The following is a 26087-nucleotide window of genomic DNA, read 5'->3' as shown; positions in this document are numbered from 1 at the left end:
ACATATATAATCATGAGGCGCGACTGGGTTACTCTAGGTCAGACTTTGTTCGTCTCTTTTTCTGTTTTTCTCTTTCTTTATTCATGAACCGCAGTTTGGTAATTTCTGCGCATGAAAACACAGCTGTTCTGAAGTCGATTACTGTGTACGGTATTGTAAGTGTGTGGCATGAAACTGGATGCAGGTGCCGCAAAAAGCTATGCATAATTTATGATATGCAGATAGCGATAGTGAACAGAAGAACGGCATAACATTTCTAAGATATCTTTCTACGACTTACTTGCAGATGCGTTAAGCGTTGGTGTATCAGAAAGTTTTCAGGTTTATCGTTGGTTGTAGTGCAGTCTTATAATTGTCCATAACAATGCTATTTTTCCTTTAGATTTCACTTACTTTTGAATTATTTTATCGTTAGCATGTATGCACGAAGTTGTTTCAGTGTTGTTCTCATAGTTGCTATGTGTTGCATTTTATTACCTCAGTCTCAACAGACACAAACATTTACCAAACCTCAAAATACTGGCCAGAAGACAAGTTGCGTTTCACCAGACAAATATAATCGCAAGCCAATAGTAATGAGTATGTACATTCAAGTATGCTTTGTTTGTTCTGTGGTCTTTATAATCATATACCAATATTTATGACAGGTTTTGTAAGACCTGTCCCAGGGATGGCGTTCTTGGCTATCGACTAAACTAGTCGCTGCCTAATTTTGATTTTGCTTTTGTTCCGGACTAAAATTTTAGTCGGTAGATTTTGACTTACTTCTGTAATAAGTAATGCACAGAAACTTAGCCAACTAAACGTGAAAAACTCCGACTAAATTTTATTTGGCTGATCCAAAAAAAAACGTGCTAAACAGTAGTTACCGCAACCGACTAGTTTAGTCGGTAGCGGAGAGTACCATCCCAGGCAGTTAAATTTAAATATCCATCAATATATTTAAGTATTTTGCATGGTTGGTTGAGAAATTGTGCAACTCCTAGTGATATTGTTAAGCTAAAATAAAAAAAAACTGTTTAAAAGTTTTTCTTCAATACAACGTACCTGTGTTTTTTTAAGTGATTTATTTTATTATTTAAGTTACTTACTTTCAGTACCTGGAGTTTTGGGTTCACAGCTAGAAGCAAAGATAGACAAACCAGATGTGGTTTCCATTCTTTGTTCAAGGAAATCGGACTGGTTTAGTTTGTGGCTCAATCTTGATGGACTTTTGCCGTTCCTGGTGGACTGCTGGGTTGATAACATAAAGTAGGAATGTTTTGTTGTTTATAAGATGATTTTTTTTACTTATCCTCAAGTAGCGGAGCAACGCCAGTAGTTCAATGACACTGGTGGCCTGTTTAATACACCGTATTTTGAATATGTAACTTTGTGGTTGTGTTGTTTTTTTGTTACTTTGTGGTTGTATTTGATTTTTGCTATGGCTGAAAATTTGGTCAATTCATTAGGGTGTCTTGCCCAAGAATACACCTGTCCACAATGGTGTAGCAGCATCCAGCATCGAAGGCATTATTTTATGGTTGCGATGTAAGCAATTTATTCACAAAGCAACAATGCGTTATGTTTTCATAATATGCTGGGAAATAGAATTAGAACCACTCTTTGTTTACCTAAGTGAAGTAAAACATAAACAAAATATTGTGTTGTTTAGGTTAAAACCGATAATTTAAATCTTATGTATGAATAAAGTCACAGGATAAACAATAAATTGTTATGGTTTTCACTAAGTAACTATTAGTCCGTACGCCCAGATACGTCCATTTTAATAATAGCTGTAACCTGTAGTCTTCTGACTTGATGTCCGAATGTACATTGTCCACTCGTTCGTTATTTCATCCAATGACACATGCACAATGACCCGTTATCATGCGATAGACGGACCACAATATTAAATTAAGTATATGATGTCATACAGGATGTTGTACAACAATGAAACAAAGCAAGTCAGAAACAACTATGGTGTACAGACCAGAGTTCCTCGGTTTGGATCTACTTATGCATTTGAATATTTAGACAAGGATAAATACGCAATAGGTAAATTAATATATCTTTTATAACCCATTTTTGGTGAATATATATATACAGTAAAATACACTATGGTGGAATAATTACTATTGTCAATTGTAAGAAAATCTTTTTTATATACATTTGTTCATTTATTTATACATATGTTTGTTTTTTACTAAGTATACAGCTTAAGTTTTCATATGTAAACATTAGAATAATGTGTGGATAAAACAACAGTTTTCAGATAAAAACATATAATATATTGTTCGTTACAGGTAGTTTATATTTTGCGCCCCTCGTTGACCATATGACCTGTAATCTGGGATATACGAAGCAAAAAGATCTCTATGGTGCTCCATTCGACTGGCGCTTGTCACCATGTAAGTATAGTGAGAACTCCTACATTAAGTTGTTCAGTAGGAAATGATTTTTCATCAAAATTAATGTCAACAATGTTGAAATGAATGTTTCCTCTACCAAGCAACAAGACCTAGTCAGAATTACTGTTTTGATACATGCCAGTAAAAAACACTGCACATAATTAAACTGTGTTGTTGCACTGTCTTAATGAGTTTGTTTTATTTACAGTGCAGCATAAAGTTTACTTCAAAAAGTTGGGCACACTTATAGAGACTGCTTACTACAACAACAACAACACCAAAGTAGTGGTGATTGGGCATAGTATGGGGAATATGTTCATGTATTATTATTTGAAGCAAAAGACGCAAGCCTGGAAAGACAAATTCATTGATTCATTTGTGTCCATTTCATCCCCTTATTTTGGTTCAGTCAAATCTCTAAAAGCACTGCTTTCAGGTAAGTTTCTGTGGTGGATAAAATACTATATTGGCCTGTTTCATAATTGCTACATCTACATGAATGTTATACCGCAACTATATATATCAACAAATTCTACATATAAACAATGTTTTGTTACCAGTATCCTTGTTTACAATATGTATGTCATGCAATTTGAAGCCATCAGAATTACAACCATAAACAAACCATGAAACGAACCATGTTATGAATAATAATTAGGCTATCAAAATTATTTAGGTGAAACAGAGGGGCATGACTGGGTTCTTCCCAAACTGAAGCTTCGAAATGTGGTACGAACTGCCCCAGCTTTTGACTTTGTTCTTCCTAACCCAGACCTGTGGCCCCATAACAAGAAAACCATAGTAGTGACCATCAAACAGAACTTCACTGTTTTTCAATACAAAGATTTATTTAAGAGAATTGGTTGTGAAGGTTGCTGGGATCTTTGGAAACAAAATGGGAAGGTTCTTGGTAAATTCACACCACCCAAAGTTCCTGTTTACTGCGTGTATTCAAGCTTGGTTCCCACACCAGAGGTAGGAACAACGTATTGGTTATCTGCTTAATGTAAATGTAATGTATTATGACAATAAATTCTTAATTATTTTTTATCTGCTTAATGTAGTTTTAACACAATAAATTCTTATTTTTTATTTATTTGCCTAATGTAATTTTATCAAAATGAGTTCTTGTTTTTATTTATTTGTTGAATGTATTATGACAATAAATTCTTAATTAATATTAACTGTTAAATGTAGTTTTAACACAATAAATTCTTTTTTTATCTGCTTAATGTAGTTTTATGACAATAAATTCTTAAATATTATTTTTCTGTTAAAGGTACTTAGAAAATGAATTCTCATTTATTATTATTTAATTTTAAAGCAAGCTAGTAGTTTATTATGTTCATTCAAATGAGTTCTTTATTGTTTAAATTATTAGGTTTCATGATTTAGTATACTTAATAAGTATTATGGGTTTACTGCTTAATTGTTTTTATACAGGATTTTATTGCTATGTCCACCTCAGTAATGTTTATGACATGGTTATAATATTTAATAATATTTACATATAAGATACATTACATTGTAATTAACAACATTCTGATAAACCACCAGTAAATTAATTATTTTGTTGTTTCTGTATTTAATATTCAAGTATCAACATAGTCAGACACTCAGGTTTTAATATTAATAACAATTTTATTTGTCCTTGCGATTACGGTAGTGAAGATTAAAAATATTCTTAACGAAAAGACAAAAGCTATGTGGCTTACTGTCATCCCATGCCATAAACTAAAGTATGGCTGTTTAAACAATGCTGTGGCCCAATAAAAATGCCTTTACTTGTCCATCTACCAAATATCCAAAACATGTCGCACTGCTGAGCTTTAGCCCCTAATATTAGAACCTTATGTTCTTATCCTTGCTAATTCCAACTATGGTTTCCATTTCCACCCAGGTATTGATGTATGATGAAGATTTATTTCCCGACCAATCTCCATCTATGGTTGATGGCGATGGTGATGGTACAGTGAACAGATTCAGTGGTTCAGCTTGTCTTAAGTGGAAAACAATGCAAACGCAACCTGTATATGATGTACCAATGCCTGGTAACAAACACGTTCAAATTTTGGGCAACAAAACCTTACACAATTATCTAAATCATGTTGTACTGAGGTAACCCAACTCTTGTTTTTAAGATTTTTTTCTATGGATTTTAATGAGATTTTTCCTTATTTTGAAACTTTTTGCATTCCTCTGTTTTATTCTTCGTAATGTAATTTGTTGGTTAGGACTGAAAGCGTTCATGTCACGCTAAGCGTATGGTGGTGAAGTGATTAAGACTAACTTCCTGTAGTGTGTATACCAATCTGTTGATGTTATTGCCTAATCACCACACAGCGAAAATCGTATATATAACTTTTAACCTGACCACCGTTTACCGCTGTAACACAACTCAGTCTTTTCAATAACTTTCTTCGCCGTGCATGGTGTGTTAATCGCGCTTATTAAAACCAATACCAACGTTGTCTGCTTTCATATGTTTTTTATTTCATGTTAACGACGTTATCATAGCATTATTGTGTGTAACTCCGGAGTCGTTTCGCTTTATTCGTTATTTTCTTTTTCGGTGTTTTCTTGCACGATGACGTCAACAGTTTAAACCGTTTCTTCACTCTGTGCTTAAGTTCACATTCTTCAAGCAAACGCTCAATGCGACCTGTGTTATGTCGTAAGTAGCAACATTAGTTGTGAAATCACATAACAACGCTAAAATACCAAACACAGCGGCAGTTTGTACAAAAGCTATATGACCCACTACTTCCTCAAAATGGTACTAACGCATTGAAAATCCTATCAACTTCCGTAAATTGCATCATAATTTTTGAAAATTAGTTTTTGCCCATCAGTTGAGGTTTCGGTAAAAATTAGATTCAAAATTCCTCGTTTGCTTTGAAAATAGGCGAGAATTGAAGTCACTGATACAAAGTTAGTTTTATTGTTCTTTGATTACCGATTCAAACTGTAATCGCATTTGTGTCATCTGCTTGCGGTGTTGCATTGTGGCGAATCAATTGCTATCTAGCAGTTACAGACAAATCCGTAAATGTAAACAACTTAATCTAAGTTCATTGTGGCCGGCTCTAAGTTCATTGTAGCCAGCAATGGTTATTTAAGACGATTATCTTTAAAAGCCACCGCTTTTTTTGGAATGCGATCGCTTTCGGCCGTCGGTAAAGGCAGTACGAGTGTAGAAACATGTTTGCTTACACCAGTCTGGTATATTTGTTAATCAGATGAGTGGCGATGGCGCAAGGTTTATGAGTTGCGACACAAAGGAAATCTGCTGTTACTTTACGCCAGTCCTTAAATCCGCTAAACACATGATATAGTCACATGATATAGTAGGGTGAGGGAAGATGGGACACCTATTCATACTATTTTCTCGTCCCACTTGGTAGTAAACAAAGAATATTCAAAGAATTATAAAACCGTATCCCCATGACTCCCATAGACCGTTGTTAATTGTTTAAAACACGATTAGGATATTTAATTATTATGTGGAAAAGATGTTCCGTCTTCCCCCAACCTACTATACATTATCGCCTACATACAAAAGCAACCTTTGGTAATAAAATATGCGATATGATAGGGCGAGGAAGATGGGACACCGTTTCGTTCTGTTTTTCCGTCCCGTTTGGTAGTAAACAAAAAACATTCAACGAATTATAAAACCTATCCGCAATCAGGATATTTGTATATTATGTTCTAAAAGTGTCCCGTCTCCCTCATCCTACTATATGTTGCAATTTGTTATTGAAAAAGTACTGGTTGTTTTACTTGTTTAGTATTTAACGATCGAAACATTACTCACCGATACCCCTTCGCTTCTCCAATGTATCCTTGAAGTGTTCCTCTATGGACCTAATAGCACCCTCCAGCGACGATGTGTATGCTTCCATAAAGTCGTCAGATGTCTCACCCCATTCATAATCTGGTAGCATCGGAAGAACGCGCAAATCGACGATGATCGAGCGAATCTCGTTTAAAGCTTGTCTGAGGTTACTGGTTTGAACCAGTTTTATGCAGTACATTAGATGCTCATGGATTTCTTTACCAGGATGTTGGCTTAACTAAAAAAATATTCTCGGTTTCAGAGGTTTCATAACCTACAAAAGGTACATTTGTGGTAACTAGAGGGCATGACCACTATTGATCAGTGTTATATTAACAGTCGTTGGATAGATATAGTAGGGTAGGGGAAGATGGGACACCTGTAGAATATAATATCAAAATAGCCTGATTGGATTTTAATCACCTAACAACGGTCTATGGGGGTCGTGAAGACACAGTTTTATAATTCTTTAAGTGTTTACTACCAAATAAGACGAAAAAACAGGATGAAAAGGTGTCCCACCCTACTATACACTGATCCAAACATCATGTGTGTGCTTTATACAAACCAACTTTGTAAGTTGTGCTGTTGAGCAGGCCGACCACATTCCATATTTCTATCGCTTGGTCGGTAGAGCTTGCTGAGGAAATACTGTGTAATGTGAAGTCCAATTGTTCTATTGTACGTGGTAGATTGGCAACATAAGTGCTTGTCTCGTCTGCATCGATAAAACCACACACTTGGTAAGATCTTTCGTAGCTAAACTCTTCGCCGTCGTGACTTGGAATGATGTGAACTGTTTTCGCGTCTGCTCGATGTAATATCGTTATTTAAATAATAGATATAGTAGGGTGGGGTAAGTTAGGACACTTTTTTATTCTATTTTCATATCTCATTTGGTAGTAAACAAAAAGCATTCAATGAATTATAAAACCCTATCCTCACAAATCCCACATTTCTTTATTAATTGTTTAAAACACGATCAGCATATTTGGATATTATGTGCAAAAGGTGTCCCGTACTCCCCCACCCTACTATACAATAAAGTTATGGGTATTCTGTACCTGGTACTATCACGCTGTGATACGCGGGGTGTGTTTGTAAAAATTCCATGGCCATCGTTGCTTTGATCTCGTTTTCTGATATATGTTTGAAGGAGCTGACCGGGAAGTAATCTACCTGGGAAAGTATATAATCTGTCGGGTAAGATGGGACACCCTTAGCACATAATATCTAAATAACCTGATTGTATTTTAAACAATAAACAACGGTATATGGGAGTCATGAGTATGCGATTTTATAATTTTTTGAATGTTCTTTGTTTACTACTAAACGGAATGAGAAAATAGATTGAACAGGTGTCCCATCTTCCCCTACCCTACCATATATGAAACTATACGTTGTGATAAACTTTGTTACTATTTTCGTTATAGAAGCTGTATAGTATTATAAATTCACTCAAAACCTTAACGGTGGGTAGCAGTTTCCTAGCTTGTTCCATAACCAAGCACCATAGGTTATTAATGGAAACTTGCTCTTCCGCGCTAAGTCTTTGAGTGTCTTCGTTCATGTCATATAGCGTTATAAAGGTGGTGAAACTCTTTGTTGCAGCGTTCCACCTATCCAAGCGGCGGTTACAGATCGCTCGCCATAGGTGAGGCAATGGTGTGCTTGGACTGTAGTTTATACTCTGTATTTGCAAAACAGTGAATATTTTGTTTGCATATATATATAGTAGGGTGGTGAAAGATGGGACACATTTAGCACATAATATCCAAACATCTGCTCGTGTTTTAAACAATTAAGAAAGATCTATGGGAATTGTTAGGTCACTGTTTTATAAATGTTTGAATGTTCTTTGTTTACTAACGAATGTGACGAAAAAATGAAATGAAAAGGTGTCCAATCTTCTCCCACTTTACTCTATAGTTTACATAGGAAAGTCAGCATTGTAATTTTGTATGTTTTTTTTAAACTGGGATAGGTGTTTAAATAATGTAATTTAAGTATGTGAGAAAATGTATAGGTTAGCTTAAGTGTGTCAATTTCACTTAACTGGAGAATTCTTTCCAAAGCTGCATGATTGTTGTTAGAGCACAGATAGCAAAGGGAAATTTGTTCACATATTGCACTCTGTACTTTAAATGCATCTCCAACTTCAGGATATTTCTTGCTCGAAAATTCTACATCCTGCAACTTGTGTTGAAATTATCACTGTATAAATATAGCTTTAAAATTTGGATTGTCAATTCTCGGTAAACGACTAAAGTTAGTCGGCCGCGGTTATTATTATTATTCCTTAGCCTACCGTGTTTTTTGGTCGACCGACTAAAATTTAGACCGCCAACTAAATTTCTGTGCATTACTTATTACAGAAGTTAGTAGGTAGAAATGGGGGCAAATAAATGTTAGTCGGTCGATTTAGGCGGCGACTAGTTTAGTCGGTAGCCGAAAATGCCACCCAGCAGAATCAGTATATTAATATATATGTTTATAAACCGAATCTGCTTTGAACGATGTATCATAATTGGCTATAGTGGAGCCACCATACATATCTCTAAAAGGCCACTGTGAACCTGTATGTATGGTTTAATTATGACCTTAGCCTACCTCAATAAAGTTCAGCAGATCTTTGAAACGGACTATTGCTTGGCCGTAGAAACCTGCTTTAAATTTTGCTTGTGCATTTTCAGCGTACTTTAAAATTTGTTCGTCCCCCCATTTGTATTGGTGGCCTAAAAAGTTGTTCTGTATATATGAGTATTTTTAGGCCTATTAGCAGCGGTAACATTTACTTCTAAATACACATTAAGATTATAGTACCGGTCAAAAATGAGAATATAAGGTTTTCCAGCCTTTCAATTTCAGTGTTTTCTTTCTGTATGGATGTCTCTGCCTCGTCATCGAAAGAAGAATCAAAATTCTCTGTGACGTCACTGGCAGAGGTGTCAAACAACCGCCTCGACACCGATGTGGATTCCATTTTGAATACTTTTGATTTTTTAATTAAAATAAAAAAAATACCAAGACGTAATTTTTTAAATATTGCGTCTTTTGTGACATCACACAACTTAACGTAGCGATAGCAGTTCGTACAATAAAGTCGCAGGTATTTTTCCGATTTGATTTTATAGTACAAATTTTCTGACAAAAATTATATTTTGTATATGTATGTTTTTAAGATCCAGGCACCTAACTTTCAAAATACATTGCTATTGTCAGTGTACTTTATCGTTTGCACTCCCCAAATATATACGACCTAGCCATTATCCGATCTACAGATATTTTTACCGCGAACTGAGCAAGAAACCAAGAAGACGTGAATATTGTTAGCCATGTTTTTCCGATTTTCCGTTCATGTGGGTTTTTTTAAAATCAACTATTTCTTCAAGATTTTGCAGTGTGCTGTTCATATAGTGCAGATAACTCAGTAATTATTTTAAATTTACACATTTTAAGTGAGAAAAAGTGTATAATTTCCCAGTAAAAGTTGTCTCACACATATAAGCGTGTTTCTCATCAATGTCATTATTTAAAAAATGGTTTCTCAATATTTTTTCAACAAAAAATTTTTTTTGACATTTTTGAGACATACTTTTGACTTGTATTTTTTAAAATCTGCCCATAAAAAGTAAATTACATAACAAAATCCTACAATTTATAGTTACCATCAATAAAAAACAATATCCTGTTATAATTTAAATAATTATACCTGGAAACTCTGTATAAACTTGATGCATTAAAATGTCCATCTCATTGGATAAAGAAGCTTTCTTCCGGAGATTGCAAAAGTTGTATTCAACATGGGAGGTAAGATTTAAAGAAAAAGTTCCAATTTGCAAAAAATACTCTAAAACTAACTCTCTAACTTTCAGTTTTTCAACCGAAAATGTTGTTAAGGCAAAATCTGTGCAAAAACCGTTTTAAAAATGCCTCAAATATTTAATTTTTAAATTAATGTAAAACAGAACATTACAGAATCATTTATTTAACTGTTATAATATCTTTTGACATTAAGATATTTATAAACCTTACATATTAGATATTAGTCATGTTGTGTCTGAATCCCAGTCTGCAGAGTATGGCAGTTCCTGACAAGATCTTGCGCGTGCAAGACGGTTATTTTTCGCGTGCGTGCTATCATTAAAAATATGCATGCAAAGCATGTACATTTTCAAGCCACGTTAGGAAACCTTACTTAATTTAATACGTATTTTTTTCTTTGTTCGCGCGTGCACCTGTCATACTCTGCAGTGTGGTCTTAATCTAACTTGCTCTATATCTGCGTGCCCAGAAAACTACCCGTCATCTTACGAGTTACCACCTATGTAACCGTATGGCTCACAGTTTAGAAAATGGTGACCCATTGGATGGAGCATTTCCATTAAGTGTCTTACCCAAAGACGCGCCCCCAATGGTAGCAGCAATGAGCCTTGACCCAAAAACATAGGTTAGAGTAGTGGTTCTTAACCTGGGACCCCCCTAGGGGGGCGTGTAACACTCGGAAGGGGGGACGCAAAAACTATAAAATAAAATGTTATGTGTTATTACAGTGGTGTTCAAAAAGCTAAATTACGACGCAGGTAAAAGTTAAAGTTAGGAAAAAATGGTAAATATGAGGCTAAACTACGACGCAAACGTAAACCGAACGGTTATTTGATTTCAATTTTGCGTTGATCGCGAAAATGTGTTTTACGCAACAATACAGATACAGTCAACCAAGGGGGCGCGGTTTAAAGCATGTCCAATATGTCAGGTTTGGCTGTGGTGGATCATGGCAGAATTTAACAAAAAAGCGGGGCGCAAGTTTGTTAAGTTCTACGTTGGGGGGACGTGCTTCAAAAAGTTTAAGAACCCCTAGGTTAGAGCCTTGGAGGCATTTGTGCAGAATTGTTGTTAATTTAATAATGTTAACACAACGCAGGCAGCAACTGATGCTCCTCTTGAAAAATGTGATGCAGTTGTTGTTTCCATGGGAACAGATGAGGATGTTGTGTATTCCAAAACTACAGCTCTGCAGGTTCTCTTCTTATTATTTAATGTTGTATTATTTGATGGCAGATATTCGGATCAATAAAATTATTTATAAAGGGCAAAATGGTATGGGTATAAAATGGGGGCCTATTCAAAGCTTTTATGAGTTGTGCAAGCGTGGTTGCCACACTTTTTATACTTTTATTTTAAGCAATTTGAAATATATATATATAAAATTAATGCATCGGTAAAAGTCAAAATGTTTCTTACATATTCAGACATGGCTGTGTGGATACGAACTAACAGATACTGTGATGGTCTTCTGCAAACAAACCATCACAGTTTTGTCAAGTAAGAAAAAGGTAAGTTTTAAAAATACTTGTAAATATAAGCTTCTATATTAAACACTAATAGTAATATTTAAGAAAAAAATTTCGCTAATTATGCCAATTTAAAAAAAAAATTACTTTGCTTTTACTTTGCCAATTTTCACATTCATTGAAGTATGGTGAAGTTCTAAATATATCCTATTTAAATAGATTCAACAGAAATACTTAATGCAACGGGCCAATGGTGTTCTATCTTTTTGTAGTATGTGGTTATGTAGTAGTTTTATCTTGTGCAAAAATTTTGTATAATAAAAAAATTAGGACCTAATCATAAGAGCTGGTTTCATTTCTTGGGTTAACCATTTCTAGATGATAATGTGTTAGATGATAATGTGTTTTCAGTTGGTGACCCTCCTCACTGTTCATTGTATGCGTATATATTCATAGCCCCCACTGTTATGTGACTGTCCATGCATAGCAAACTGTAGAGCTTGGTGATTGTGTGTCACTCTCAAGCCTCCATTTTGTTCTGTTTATGTTTTTTCCTAAATTGACTTTGCAGACTTAGTATGCATTCGCTAGTGTTTTAATAAATGTACACTGAAATGGAATTTTCCTTATGTATCTGTTTCCTTAGATTCAATTCCTAAAAGATGCAGTAAGTGGAAGAACGGAGGAAAACGCAAATGGTTTGCCAAATGTCGAACTCATGTTGAGGGACAAAGAAAATAATGAAGAAAATTTTGTAAAACTTATACAAACAATCAAGGAAAGTAAAAACGTAAGTGGGTTTAAATTGTTTTGTGGTTCTATAAAAAATAGTTTTTGTCTGGGGAAAGATGGGACACCTTTTCATTGTTTTTTAGTTTTATCCTGTTTGGAAGTAAACAAAGAACATCCAAAGAATTATAAAACCATATTCTCATGACTTCTATAGACTGTTGTTAATTGTCTAAAACAGGATCAGGTATTTGAATATTATGTGCTAACCGTGTATGCCTTCCCCCACCTTACTATATATGTTAATTTATATCTTCTGTGTTGGCTGTATAGAACCTTTGGCAGGTTTAGCATTGTGTTTAATGCTGTTTTAACTTCTACAATGTTATTTTGAACTGATTGCAAATTGCAGGGAAATGTCATTGGTCAATTTCACAAAGATAAATTTTCCACAAAATTCATCGATTCTTGGAAGGAGGCGCTTGGAAAAGCAGAGTTCGAATCTGTAAATATTAACTTTTATTTAATTGTACCAAAATTGTAGAAGCATATCCAAAATTTGATTAATTTGCAATAATGTATTTCTATATAAGGATACTTTACTATATACTTGTTCTTTGGTGTGTGTAACACACTGTGTGTTAATTTCATAAGAAGGTTGAACTTTTGTAGGAGATACTAAACTGTCCTATAAGCTATGACTATAAGCAATAACTAAACAAAACAATGACTAAACAGAGGGTATTGAAGATATAATTAGGTAGGACATTACGTCAGTTTACCTAAAAGGGCATACCAACAAAAAATGACTATATTGTCACATGGCTAGAGGTTCTCAAATGTGTTGTAATGGTACACTGAAACAGCTTTAGAAATATCTCGTACTAAAAGTATTTTAGAAGCTAGAAATGGTTAAATTTGAGTGACACCCATATATTGTCGCATGAACTTATTTTTACTACAGCGGTTAAATTCGCACTTAAAAAAAAGGTATTTAATTAAGACCCTTGTTTACTTAATCTAGAACTCTCCATACTCCATTAATACTACATGTCTTGGTCATTTTATTAGGTTGACATTAGTGCACCGCTGGCTGTACTTATGGCTCCGAAAGATGAATCTGAGATTGGTATGATGAAGAGAGCTGCTGGTGTCACACTCGAGATATATAGCAAAGTTTTCAAGGAGAATGTTAAAGACGTTATTGATGCAGACAGAGTAAGTTTTCATGTATTTTAATTATAGTGAATTTTGAATGAATGATTGTAACTTATTTTATCATCCCGTTGCTGGAAAAGACAGTCAAAAAGCACAGGTGTTCTGTTTCATACACTTCGTGCTAGCTTACAAGTTACCAATGTTACTTTGTGGGTGATTTTTTATGTGTGGCTGATAATTTAGACAGCCCATTAGGGCCATTAGTGACCACTGGGTTTGAGCAATTGCCGTTAAATGTCTTGCCCAAGGACACATACGCTAACAATGGTAGCAGCGGTAAGCCTTGAACCCATTACCTCTTGGTTAGACGCGGGCACGCTAAGCATTTTGCCATAGCGCCGGCCGCCGGGCCATTTTATCAGACATATTGCCATTTACAACCCATTTCAGAATTCGATCCCCTAGAAATTTTATTAATCATGTTTTTTTGTATGTCATAGGACTCATAGCCAAAAGTCTTGCCACATGGCCAAGGAAACTTTAAATTTATTAAAAAAGGTTAAAAGTTTTCGCCAAATGCTCATTTTTGGAAATATACATTATATATATATAAATATATACAAATGAAATATTTTTTTTACAGAAAGTAAAACATTCCAAGATGTCTGAGTTGATAGAAAAAGCTCTTGAAGACAAGACACATTTAAAAGGAACAGATCCAACATTAGTTGAGACATGTTATCCTCCTATTATTCAAAGTGGTGGGACATACAACCTCAAATTCAGTGTCGTAAGGTAATTGTATGTATATTTTACAATAATATTTATAAATTAAAAGTCGTAGTTGCATTTTATTACCCTGTTTTATACACAGGTCTATTTTAACCATCCGCCATTTAGAAGACTTGGGGTCTTTTTTGGCGTTTTTTTTAACAGTGGATCAGTTGAATCATCAAAGTACTTGAGTTTTTCAGAACCTTTTCCCTAAATGCAGTAGATTTTTCTACTAAGAGTTAAATATTATGTCATTTTTGCTTCAATATTCCGTGCTAAAATGCATTTATATGTTTATTTAAAATTTTAATCTTGTTAAAAACACCTTCACTTTGGTTGTATCATCTGTATGTTGATTGACAGGTTTTGAAATTAATAAATGTTGGGTATTTTTGCTTGTTTTTATATTATTGGGTAATTACTTTAAGTTAACCTTGTTTTTTTAGTGATAAAAACACTCTTCACTTTGGTTGCATCATCTGTATGTTTGGTGTTCGCTACCGATCATATTGTTCCAACGTTGTCCGAACATTGATGGTGAATCCTAGCGATGAAATGCAAAGCAATTACACCTTCCTTGTCGAACTTGAAGAGCTGATGTTCGAAAAACTAAAACCAGGTCAGCTGTATGAATGAATGTAACTTACTTTATCTTCGAGGACCGGAAAACGGCAGGAGTTATAATACGGGTGTTCTGCTTCATACACCTCGTGTCAGCCTATGAGTTATTTTTTTGGTATTTTTAATTTTTTTTATGTATGGCTGATAATTTTGACAACCCATTGGTGACCACTGGGTTGGAGCAACTGCCGTTAAGTGTTTTGCCCAAGGACACACACGCCCACAATGGTAGCAGTGAAGAGCCTTGTCATTTTATTTCACCGCTGAATTGACTCACTTCTTCAGATTTAGCTCTCTACATCAAATTTTAAAACCAACTTAAAAAGAGAGTAGCTTGGAACAGTTTCCTTACCATTTATGTTAACATCTATTTTAACATTGCTATGGATTTTAACAGTTACAATAGGAAACACCCAACATCATAAAACAAGATAGGTTGTCTAAAAAAAGCCTTTTCAATAAATGAAATGATATAGAGTAGGCCATACTCCAAAAACTATTATTTCATGGAATAAATCATATAAACATATAGTCTAAAAATAATTTTTTTTTATGAAATTAACTAATATAGGTAGTCCAAAAAATGTTTTTTTATAGAATTGTTATTTGCGTAATATACCATTGATTTATAGCATACAACCCACCCATTATTATTAATACTATTCCTCAATATTTAGGTGTTCGATTATGCGATGTCTACAGCTCTGTGTTGTCCAAAGTGCGATCTGCCAAACCTCAACTGGTTAGTAAACTAACTAGGAGTTTTGGTTTTGCGATGGGCATTGAATTTCGTGAAGGAGCGTTATTAATCAATGGAAAGAATCAAGTAAAGGCAGAAAAAGGTGACAAGTGAAGTTGTTACATCATGAAAATATTTAATTTATAGTAGGCTACCCATTTAAAAAAAAAAACCTGAAATTTTAGGTAGGTGTTTAAAATCTGCAAGCATTTGTTTCAAACTTTTTTTTGTATTATCCAATTTTGTTTTTGTTTAAAATTGAATATTATATAATATAAGCTAAACGGGCCAGGCAGGATAGAAAAATGACTACCCTGGAAGTTGGCCCGTGGTCCATTAATTGTTTCATTATGTAGTAAAAATAAAGCGAAACCTGTTAACTCGTTTCGTGCAGATGTTTGAAGCCAGAGTATTACGCATAAAATTTACCTTCTATATTGCTTAGTGCTTGTTATGCATATTTTTCTACCCACTACCATAACTGTTACATAACAAGCTTAATTGTGATTTCTTCCATTGTTGTAAGGTACATAGTTACGAATTACCAACTTTTGGCAATATATTCCCTCGCAAGCGGCATTTTGATGCAATCCATTATTATAACTTTTGATATTTTTAAAACCAAGCTATAACTAGGGAGGGGCCGGATTAAATCGGGATCCGAATAAGGAGTTGTTCAACATATTTTTAGATTTGCAATCGAATCCAAATAGTTTAGGTCTCAGCCTATCCCTAGCTATAATGTTACATTTCTTCACAATCTTCATTTTATTCAAACAAAGTCATAAATGCTACTGTGACAGAAACAATTTTCGTTCTGCATAATCATTAATACGAAAGTTAAACTTAACTAGTTTTACTTTTATTTCTAAAAGAAAAACATATTTTTAGGAATGGTCTTTAACATTAACATCGGGTTTGAAAATCTTGTGAATCCTGATGGTGAAAAAAGTGCCGACAAAAATTACGCATTGTATGTTGGTGACATGGTGCTTGTGAATGATGAAGGACCTGCCTCGTTGATAACACGGGATAAAAAGAAAGCCAGAAATATTTCAATATTTCTAAAGGTTGGCCCATAATTGGGATGTTTAGTTTTTATTTTGTGAAAGTTGCAACTATTTTTGAAATATGTGTTTTATACCATATTTTAATTTTTGAACTTAAATATTCTATCCAATGCACATATACTCTAATAGAGGTTCTTAATACTTTTAAGGCATATTCCATTCTATGATACTTTAAAACCTGAACCGATATTTTCCAAAAGCATGTTCAATCAAAAACTATAGGACAACTATGTTTTACATACCCCTTAAAAGTAAAATAGTCAGTTAAAATAATTTCCGTAATTTTATAAGCAATGATTTAATCATCTACCATTTTGCACCTTTGTATAGTCTTTCTTTATAGCCTTTCTCAAAAGTTTAAAATTAATTTTTTGTGTATTAAGTAATGATCGTCTTTTTTGCTCTTAGGATGAGAGTGAAGAGGAGAGTGAGGAGGAAGAGGATTCAGCGAATGCCCTCCTGGGAAGAGGAGCAAGGAGTGCTCTTGTTAAAGAAAAAACTCGGGTGAGGAAAATTCACTTTTTTTATTTTCACAAATATTTATGTTGTATCAACATTTCACCTGCAAACTTTTTCAAACATTTATTAGAGGTATGTGAGGGTAAGATGGGACACCTTTAGCACATAATATCCAAATATCCTGGTTGTATTTTAAACAAGTAACAATGGTCTATGGGAGTCCTGGGGATACGGTTTTTAATAAATCTTTGATTGTTCTTTGTTTACTTCAAAATGGGATGATAAAATGGAATAAAAAGGTGTCTCATCTTTCCCCACCTTACTATATGTCTGTTATTACTTTCAGCAAGAAATCAGCGCTGAAGTGAAAAGACAAAACCACCAACGCGAGTTGAGAATGGATTTGAACAAACTTGCCAAGGAGAGGATAATGCACAACAGTGGATCCGTTGAATCATCAAAGTGAGTTTTTCGGATCCAAACTTTTCTTAAAAAGACCTGCCTATGGTTTTTATGGTTGCGCAATTTTTTGTACAGGAACAAAGTTTTATGTCTACTGATGCTAAATTAACAGCTAGTTTGTGAAAATATGCTTTTAATAAAAAGTTTTAAACGTTTAAAAAATCAGATTTTAAAGTTGTTAAAAATGTCACTCTCGGGCACTGTGACGTCACAATACAATATACAACTTTTGCTTTTCTTGTCTTTTTCGCTGTGTATTTAGTTTTCTTAAAATTTTGTTTCAAGTTCTATTCTTAGCTGAAAATAAAAGAATATAATTTATTTATATTTTTCGCATGATATTAATTCAGATATCACAAAAAAGTTCTGTTTTTGTTAACAGTTAAGCCCTTCTCCATTGCCATTTCTCGGAGACACATTTGCAATTAACCTCTAAAAAAATTTCAAGAAAAACATTTCAAACAGCCATTATTTTAAATTTTTATTTTCTGTTTTACACAGAGTGAAAAAGTCGAACGTTTCTTACAAATCTCGTTCTCTTCTTCCCGTGAAAGAACCCGATATTTATGATTTGAAAATCTTCATTGACAAAAAATACGAAACAATCGTGTTGCCTTTGTTCGGAATTCCAACTCCATTCCATATCTCAACTATAAAGGTTGGGGAAAGATTTATTTTATTTTATTTTTTGAAAGTTTTCTTTCGTGATTTGAGGTGACTTTTAAATAATTGTAAGGGGGATTTTTTTGTCAAAATATTTTTTTTTTCTTCTGAAGGTGGAGAAAGATTTATTTTATTTTCTAATTTGAAAGTTTTTTTTTTCGTGTTTTGAAGTGACTTTTAAATAATTGCCGGAGGAAAATTTTTATTTTTTATTACAATAACTTTTTTCTTAAACTTTCCTTCCGGTTTTGAAGTGGCTTTTCAATAATTGTTGGCGAAGAGATTTTTTTAAATTTCTGTTTATTAAAATTTTTTTAAACTTTCTTTTGTGTTTTGAGGTGATTTTTAAACAGTTGTTGGGGAATGATTTTTTTTTATCATTTTAGTTTAGCAAAATGTTCTTTTTTTCTATAAGTTTCTTTTATGTTTTAAGTTGTTTAATCTACCCATTTTCAAATTGCGCAACAAATATTTAAAACTTACAAAAAATTTCAAATTTACGGAATAAAACCATTTTTTTAAAGTTTCTTTTATGTTTAAAGTTTTTTTAAGATACCCATTTTCAAATTGCGCAGCAATTATTTAAAAGTTACAACAAATGTTAAATCTTAAATCTACAGAACATAAGTATGAGCACAGAAGGTGATTACTCGTACCTCAGGATCAACTTTTTCTGCCCAGGAAGGTGAATGGATTGTTTATCATTCGTAATCCTGTTTTCTTCATGTATACTTTTATTATAAACAAACCCCTATTGTTGCGTGTTTAATATGCTTTATGAAAGCATTCAAATGGTGCATGCCTGTTGAGGTTCAAAGTGCAATTCCAAGGAAACAATAGGCTGTATTTCGTCATAATGCCATTTTGGATGTTGCAAAATCATACACTGAGACGTTTTTGAACAAACGTTCACTTCGAACAAAATTAATTGGGTAAATGCGACGATGCCAATACAGCGTTAGGTTTTTTAACACCCTAGGCATTGAAACTGGGGTGGCATGCTCCCCCTGCCACCCCGGAAATCAACTCCTATGGTCCATATGTAATCTTTGTGTTCTATTGTGTATGGGTGAGGTCCTGGGATTTAGGCAAGGGTTTGGCCCATTACCCCAACACCATTGTATGTCTAACAGTGACTTGCTCGCGGTAGTGAAATCTATTTATGTTCCGACTCCAGAGTTCCGACCAAGTCCCGATTCTTGTCCTGTAGGACTCCATTTGCGGACTATATCTGCGAACTTGTTTTCACGCGATTCGCAGACATTAAAATCATTCTCATGTTAATGCCATGTACATTTACCACACAGCACCATTGTGAAAGAAAACACAAGATTCCCATCCACCGATGACGCAATGTTTATTAAGGAGCTGTAAGTAAACTTATGCATTTGCTTAGTGACAGTATTTAAATAAAAAGCCTTATAAAATAAATTGTATATTAAAATACTAATTTGCACTGTAAATTTCAATAAATTTTATCTACTTTAAAAATTATATTTTTTGTTTTTTTATAACTCATATAATTTTTTTTTGGAGAAAATTTAAAAAAAATTTTAATTACAAGTTCATGGAAGTTATTATTGAAATTTATTAACAATTACTTGCAGCACATACCGAGCGCTTGCTAATCGCGTGCCCGGTCGATCAGAACCTCCTGCAGCCAACTTACAACTCAGTTTCCGATTAATTAAAGAACTCCAGAAGAAATTTAAAACAAGGGAAGATGAGGAAAGGGAGAAGGAGGTGGGTTGTGGTTGGGAGTTGTTACTCCGTTTCCGGAAATTTCTATGTGGCGTTTATTGACGTCAGAATGATTAAGTTTCTCATGATAATTTGGATGCCAAAATTAAGCTTAGCGACACATGGCAATGAATCGCAGTGCTGGTTGGGACAAGTTGTGTACTAAAAGTTCATGGTTTTTAACATTAAATTTCTGATTTAATTTTAAATTTGTAATTAAATTTACGGAGGTTAATTGAGTTTTGGGGATGAGTGGTGTAGATAAAGTTCAAGTTTTTAACATTAAATTTCTGATTAAATTTAAATTTATAATTTAACTTAAGAAGGTCAGTTGTGTGGTTGGGAGGAGTGGTCTACCAAAACATTAAAAAAAATGTTAGCACTAAATTTTTAAAATAATTTAAAATTAATTTAATATAATGAGGTGGGTTGTGTTTTTTTGGGACGAGTGGTGTACCAACAGTTCAATTTTTTTAACAATAAATTTCTCATTTAATTTTAAATTTAAAAGTTTCAACATTATATTTCTGATTTAAGTTCAAAAATTTCCGATTTAATTTTAAGTTTTCAATTTGTTGTTTTAAGTGCAACCAAAAAAATGTTAAAAAAAATTGGTGTTAGGGTTGGGGGTGGTGTATATTTGGGTTGTTTTGTTTCTAACATTCAATTACATTTAGCTAAGCTGAGTTTTTTGACAATTTTTGACAATAATCTGCTTATTGTTTTATGTTTGGATAAAATTACTTGGTTGGTTTAGTGAGCTTATAATAAAAGGATCAGAAATCACTTACAAACAAACCAGTAACTGTTATTATTATACATTTAGACTGCAGGGCAATCAGTGGTTTTAAAATGCTTTTGTATTCTGTTATTCTTTGCCTTTTAGCAACCATAAAAAAACAAGTATTGTTAAAGCTTGAAAAATTTAATTAAATTTAAATATGTATATAAAAAAATTTCTGACCTTTTTTGTTTAAAAGTTCCCTATTATTCCATGCAGGGAATCGTGAAACAAGACAAGTTGGTGATCAACCCAAATAAAGCAAATCCGAAGTTAAAAGATCTTTATATTCGTCCAAACATTGCTCATAAACGAATGCAAGGGCACCTGGAAGCTCATACTAATGGTAAGGTGGAAAAACCAAACGAGTCATTACGTATTATAAAATTTTTGGAAAGTAGGTTAAAATTTTTGTACTAAAATTGTGTGTATTTTAGTTGTAAATATATACAAGCATTTCATTACTGGTGAATACTGATAAAAATTTACAATTATAAAGTATTGCTGTTTAACCTGTTTAATTGCTAATTTTAAAATTTAACATTAAAAAAAGGGAATTGTAAATATATTCAAGCTTTTATAAATGGCGAATACTTATATAAATTTACAAATATAAAGTATAACTGTGTTATACCTACTTTTAAAATTTTACACCAAAAAAAATTAAAATTTTTCAAAAACATTTTAAATTAACATGCTGCTGTTTTCTCAAGGTTTCCGATACACTTCAGTTCGAGGTGATAAAGTAGACATCTTATATAACAACATCAGGCACGCCATTTTCCAACCATGTGATCACGAAATGATCATCGTTCTTCACTTTCATCTCAAGGTAAAAATAAAAACTTTTTATCTGTATTGTGTATACAAGACTTCCAGTTCTCCAAATATTAATATTCACCAAAAAACTTAAAACTTCATTAAAAAAATCCAACAACTTAAAAAATACTTTAAAGCTGCCAGGGATTTTATAAAGTAACGTGATGTTGGAAAGACGGAATTTATTTTAGAATATGCAACATAAAAATCGCTTCCAAGTGTTGAAATACCTTGACAATATCGGAAGGCGAAAATACCAAGAAAGCTTTAGCTACAAAGTTCAAAAAAGCTGCAAACTTTTAATTAAATCTTAGTGCCAGCTTTAAATTCAAGCTTTTCAGAATATTTGGACTTAAATAAGTAACAAATTATTGAATTTCAAGCCAAAACTAGTAAAAACTATACGTTGTAGTTACTTGTAAGTGTAATTTACCTTACTTGAAAACTATTTTAAGATGTTTTTGTATTAATTACTTATCACAAAATTAAAATTTATCATTTTCTTTAGAATGCGATGATGTTTGGAAAGAAACGTCAGATCGATGTTCAGTTTTACACTGAAGTTGGTGAGATGACAACTGACCTTGGGAAGATGCAACACATGAGAGATAGGGATGATCTCTATGCTGAACAGGTCATTTTATATCTGTATATATATTTATTTAGTGTTTTTGTAAAACTAAACAATATTTTTTTAAATAAAAATATTTTCTTGTTTAAAATTTATTATCAAGTTTTTGTGTGAAAATCATATTTTTATGTGAATATCATGTTTTTGTGCAAACAAATTTTGTTACAGTGTATGCATTTTTAAATTACAAATTTCACACTAAATTTAAATGCAATTTAAGGTTTTGATGAATATATGTTTTTTCGTTATTGTTGAACAAAATGTTCTGTACAATTATTAATAATATAATATTTTGCTTGAAATTTAATCATAAACAAATTATTTTACAATGTGTGCATTTTTGAATTACAAATTTTACACTAGATAAAAATGTATTTTCAATGCAATTTGATACAGGCCGAGCGAGAGTTGCGACACAAACTAAACACGATGTTCAAGAACTTTGTTGACAAAGCTGAAACGATTTCCCGCGGAGAGATCGAGTTCGATTCACCTTTCCGCGAACTTTCGTACTTTGGGGTTCCGTTCCGAAGCACATGTCTCCTCCAACCAACTAGTGCTGCTCTCATCAATATTGTGGAATGGGTAGGTCATGTAATGGTATCTCATACAGTAGGTTGGGAGGGAGAAGATGGGACACCTTTTAACTCCATTTCCCCCTTCCATTTAGTAGTGAACAAAGAACATTTAAAAATTTATAAAACTATATCCTCACACCCCCAATAGAAAGTTGTTAATTGTTTAAAACACGATCAGGATACTTAGATATTATGTGCTTAATTTGTCCCATCTTCTCCCACACTACTATATTATGTGTTGAGATCTATACCAGGGGTTCCCAAACTTTTTGAAGCACGCCCCCACAAATGAATATCTCAACAAAACTGGGCCCCCTTATTTTTAAATTATTAAATCACATGTAATGTTTATATTATTGTTTTCGAGCCCCCCTTCCGAGTCTTACACCCCATCTCGGTGTGTGGATTTTCGACTTATTTGTATTTTTTTATTTTTTTTTACATAAAAATACAATGGGCTACTACAAATAAATGTTATTTATGGTAATTAAAAAAAATCTCTCAAACTAGTTGTAGAGGACAAAACATTCTGAATTCATTTTAACTTAATTTTTAGCCTCCATTCATTGCAACATTGGATGAAATTGAACTGGTTCATTTCGAGCGTGTGCAATTCCACCTAAAGAGTTGTGACATGGTCATCGTGTTTAAGGATTATAAGAAGAAAGTTGAAACTATTAATTCTATTCCAATGCAATCTCTTGAAGCAATACGAGAATGGCTCAAGTAAGGGATTTTGAGAATAAATTATATAGTAGGGTGGGGAAGATGGGACACCTTTTTAATCTAATTTATCGTTATTTAGTAGAAAACAAAGAACATTTAAAAAATTATAAAACCGTATCCTCACGACTCCCATAGACCGTTGTTAATTGTTTAAAACACGATCAGGATATTTAAATATTATGTGCCAAAGGTGTCTCATTTTCCTTTATCCTACTATAATATGCATACAATTTAATTATATAGAGCATACATTAAAATGCATTATACATACAATGGATATATCCCACACATATTTCAATATATTGTATGTATATATTATAATTCTAATCTACATATTATTTAAACTGTGCATACATTTAAATGAAGTTAGTATTTCTATTGATAGAAATTCTTAATGGAATATACCATTGCTTTAAAAGCTAAATTAAAAAAAAAACATTTTCGGTTTCAAAATTTTCTGTATTAATGTAATTAAACATTTTTTTACCATTATAAATATTTTCAAGCTTTTTCAACAGGTCATTGCCATTTACCTTCTAAAAATAGTTTTAATAAATATGGTTTATTGTCATAAGGACTGAAATTTAGAGCAATGTCAAACATTGAGTGATTTTTAGAGCAAAAGATGTTTCATGTCAAAACTTCTTTTTGTTTTGTTTACCTTGAATTCCAAACCTTGACAAAAAAATAAATTAAAAAAATTTAAAAAACCACTGCATAAAATAAGAATTTGTTTTAATGATTTATTCAAAACTTCTTTCTGTTTTGTTTACCTTGAATTCCAAACCTTGACAAAAAAATAAATTTCAAAAATTTCAAAAACCACTACATAAAATAAGAATTTGTTTTAATGATTTATTCCACAGCTCGTGTGACATTCACTACACCGAAGGCATCCAATCATTGAACTGGGGTAAGATCTTGAAGACCATCCTTGATGATCCGGAGGCTTTCTTTGAGCAGGGAGGATGGAGTTTCCTCGAACCTCAGAGTGATGTCAGTGTTCGTTTTATTTCCGATTTTGTTTATGTGATAATTGCTCTGAGATAAATATAATGTCACATCTACCGAGAAGTAACCATATTGGAGACCACTTGTTTTAAATGGAATTGAATCGCTTTTAGCAGTTAAATTTGCAATACTTTTTAAAGAGCTGTCTTTAATATTAGTAGGCCCCATTTTTGGTAAATTTTCTAAATATTTTGGAAGGTATAGATATATGTACATGTTTGACATGGAATTTAATTTAACAGAAATAGTTCATCGGGCATAACACTCGGTTATTGAATAAACTAGTCGCTGCCTAAATTCCATTTTGCTTTTTTAGTTGCCCGGCCAAAATTTAGTCTGTAGGTTTTGACCGACTAATTTCTGTAATGCACAGAAACTTAGTCGGCCGACTAAAAAAGAAAAAACACGGACCAAATTTTAGTCTGCCATTAAAAAAAAAGCGGTAACCAATAGTAACCGCCACTGACTAGTTTAGTCGATAGTCAAGAATACCATCCTAGTTTATCATATTGATACTGTGAGTAAATCATTTGTTTTTAACAGGGAGAAGGAGATGACTCCGATGAAAGCGAGAGCGATTTCAATCCCCAGTCTTCCGAAGGTGGATCAGATGAAGAAGGATCAGAGGATAGTGACGAGGATTACTCATCCGATGATGAAGGGGAGAGTGATGCTTATGAAGGATCTCTTGGGAGTGATGAGGAGAGTGGGAAGGATTGGGATGAACTGGAGGAGGAAGCAAGGAGAGGTGATCAGTGATCATTATCTTTTATCTTAGCTCATTTTTTAATTAGTCTTATCTCATTTAAGAAAAGAATTTTGGAGGTCTTACTTTAAATGAATGTTACTTTTTATCCTTGTGTGGTGAGGCATCTTTAAAGTTTTAACATGTTTTATTTCACACACATTGTGTTTACCCACAAGTTTTGACACATGTAGGTGTGGAAGCATTTTCCCATTTGGCTGATATTCAACTCAATAGTTTTAGTTGGCACTGGGTTGGAAAAAGTATCAATGGAAAATTATCGCAAAGATACATGTTAGGTCAAATCCCTGTGGTAAAGGGGGTAGTAACCGAGCCACTAAAATACCTTAATACCTAAGCAAACAATAATGTTTTGTTGTTAACATTTCCAGCTGATGAAAATAAGAACAACCACGAGGAACAACAACCAGAACCGAGGAAGCGCAAGCGCGACCACAGTTCGCACCGAAAATCGGCAAAACGGCGCCGGTAATTCCCCCAATCCAATCCTTGTATTTGCACCCTCCTAAGCGTTTCCCAAGCGCTTGATCGCCTTCTAGTGTAAATTACACAGCGTTTGGTTATATGAACTACCATGTAGGATCAGACTTCGGTCGCAGTGATGTCGTTTTTTTACATGTATTTTACGGTTGTTCCAATCAAGCCACCAGTTTCCATTTCCCCAAAACTGCCATTCAAATATCAATACATCTTCAAAGAATCCAAACTTTCTTCTGCGATGTTTGAAATAAATATGGCCATTAATTCCAACTGTTATATTGGCAAAATGTTGCCACGTTGCCATTATTTTCTATTTCGCTTTTGAAATAAAAAATGCAGAATGTGCGTCCAGTTTTGG

General features: G+C 33.3%; 4 protein-coding genes across 4 annotated transcripts; 2 read left to right on the top strand and 2 right to left on the bottom strand.

Moving 5' to 3' along the window:
- The first annotated feature begins 354 nt into the window (after window positions 1-354).
- LOC149737858 (lysosomal phospholipase A and acyltransferase-like) lies at window positions 355-4861 on the top strand. Its single transcript, XM_089874770.1, has 7 exons — window positions 355-579; window positions 1098-1251; window positions 1919-2037; window positions 2286-2390; window positions 2599-2826; window positions 3067-3365; window positions 4291-4861. The coding sequence occupies exons 1-7, from the start codon at window positions 417-419 to the stop codon at window positions 4510-4512; spliced, it is 1290 nt and encodes a 429-aa protein (XP_089730896.1). The 5' UTR covers window positions 355-416; the 3' UTR covers window positions 4513-4861.
- LOC149737857 (uncharacterized) lies at window positions 4859-7821 on the bottom strand. The gene is made up of 5 exons (XM_089874774.1): window positions 7694-7821; window positions 7293-7407; window positions 6801-7036; window positions 6208-6466; window positions 4859-5052 (listed from the first exon to the last, which is right to left on the bottom strand). Exons 1-5 carry the CDS (start codon window positions 7796-7798, stop codon window positions 4910-4912), a joined length of 858 nt encoding a protein of 285 aa, XP_089730900.1. The 5' UTR covers window positions 7799-7821; the 3' UTR covers window positions 4859-4909.
- A 330-nt stretch (window positions 7822-8151) lies between these two features.
- Window positions 8152-9387, bottom strand: LOC149737856 (uncharacterized). The gene is made up of 3 exons (XM_089874775.1): window positions 9052-9387; window positions 8839-8963; window positions 8152-8418 (listed from the first exon to the last, which is right to left on the bottom strand). Exons 1-3 carry the CDS (start codon window positions 9209-9211, stop codon window positions 8152-8154), a joined length of 552 nt encoding a protein of 183 aa, XP_089730901.1. The 5' UTR covers window positions 9212-9387.
- Window positions 9388-9873: 486 nt separating this feature from the next.
- On the top strand, window positions 9874-26074 carry LOC149737855 (FACT complex subunit SPT16-like). The gene is made up of 24 exons (XM_089874761.1): window positions 9874-10038; window positions 11153-11248; window positions 11481-11564; window positions 12169-12312; window positions 12664-12756; window positions 13323-13469; window positions 14053-14204; window positions 14630-14802; window positions 15482-15646; window positions 16435-16613; window positions 17022-17117; window positions 17419-17534; window positions 18036-18192; window positions 18818-18882; window positions 19505-19567; window positions 19805-19940; window positions 20938-21064; window positions 21432-21550; window positions 22046-22171; window positions 22565-22753; window positions 23303-23472; window positions 24339-24468; window positions 25027-25231; window positions 25621-26074. Exons 1-24 carry the CDS (start codon window positions 9973-9975, stop codon window positions 25719-25721), a joined length of 3099 nt encoding a protein of 1032 aa, XP_089730887.1. The 5' UTR covers window positions 9874-9972; the 3' UTR covers window positions 25722-26074.
- Window positions 26075-26087: the final 13 nt, after the last annotated feature.

This window comes from Ciona robusta, chromosome 3 (assembly GCF_009617815.1).
Source record: "Ciona robusta chromosome 3, ASM961781v2".
NCBI lineage: Eukaryota > Metazoa > Chordata > Ascidiacea > Phlebobranchia > Cionidae > Ciona > Ciona robusta.
This window is presented reverse-complemented; position numbering and strand designations above follow the sequence as displayed.

Excerpts from the sequence above, each read along its gene's own strand:
- LOC149737855 (XM_089874761.1), top strand. The coding sequence starts at position 9,973 with ATGTCCATCTCATTGGATAAAGAAGCTTTCTTCCGGAGATTGCAAAAG. Across the intron at positions 12,313-12,663 it reads CAATCAAGGAAAGTAAAAAC|GGAAATGTCATTGGTCAATT; the intron begins GTAAGTGGGTTT and ends TGCAAATTGCAG. Across the intron at positions 17,118-17,418 it reads TTGTTAAAGAAAAAACTCGG|CAAGAAATCAGCGCTGAAGT; the intron begins GTGAGGAAAATT and ends TATTACTTTCAG.
- LOC149737856 (XM_089874775.1), bottom strand. The coding sequence starts at position 9,211 with ATGGAATCCACATCGGTGTCGAGGCGGTTGTTTGACACCTCTGCCAGT. Across the intron at positions 8,964-9,051 it reads TATATTCTCATTTTTGACCG|GCCACCAATACAAATGGGGG; the intron begins GTACTATAATCT and ends ACAACTTTTTAG. Across the intron at positions 8,419-8,838 it reads ATCTGCTGAACTTTATTGAG|GATGTAGAATTTTCGAGCAA; the intron begins GTAGGCTAAGGT and ends CACAAGTTGCAG.
- LOC149737858 (XM_089874770.1), top strand. The coding sequence starts at position 417 with ATGTATGCACGAAGTTGTTTCAGTGTTGTTCTCATAGTTGCTATGTGT. Across the intron at positions 580-1,097 it reads TCGCAAGCCAATAGTAATGA|TACCTGGAGTTTTGGGTTCA; the intron begins GTATGTACATTC and ends ACTTACTTTCAG. Across the intron at positions 2,038-2,285 it reads CAAGGATAAATACGCAATAG|GTAGTTTATATTTTGCGCCC; the intron begins GTAAATTAATAT and ends TGTTCGTTACAG.
- LOC149737857 (XM_089874774.1), bottom strand. The coding sequence starts at position 7,798 with ATGAACGAAGACACTCAAAGACTTAGCGCGGAAGAGCAAGTTTCCATT. Across the intron at positions 7,408-7,693 it reads AACTGCTACCCACCGTTAAG|GTAGATTACTTCCCGGTCAG; the intron begins GTTTTGAGTGAA and ends ATACTTTCCCAG. Across the intron at positions 7,037-7,292 it reads TCACAGCGTGATAGTACCAG|ACGCGAAAACAGTTCACATC; the intron begins GTACAGAATACC and ends TACATCGAGCAG.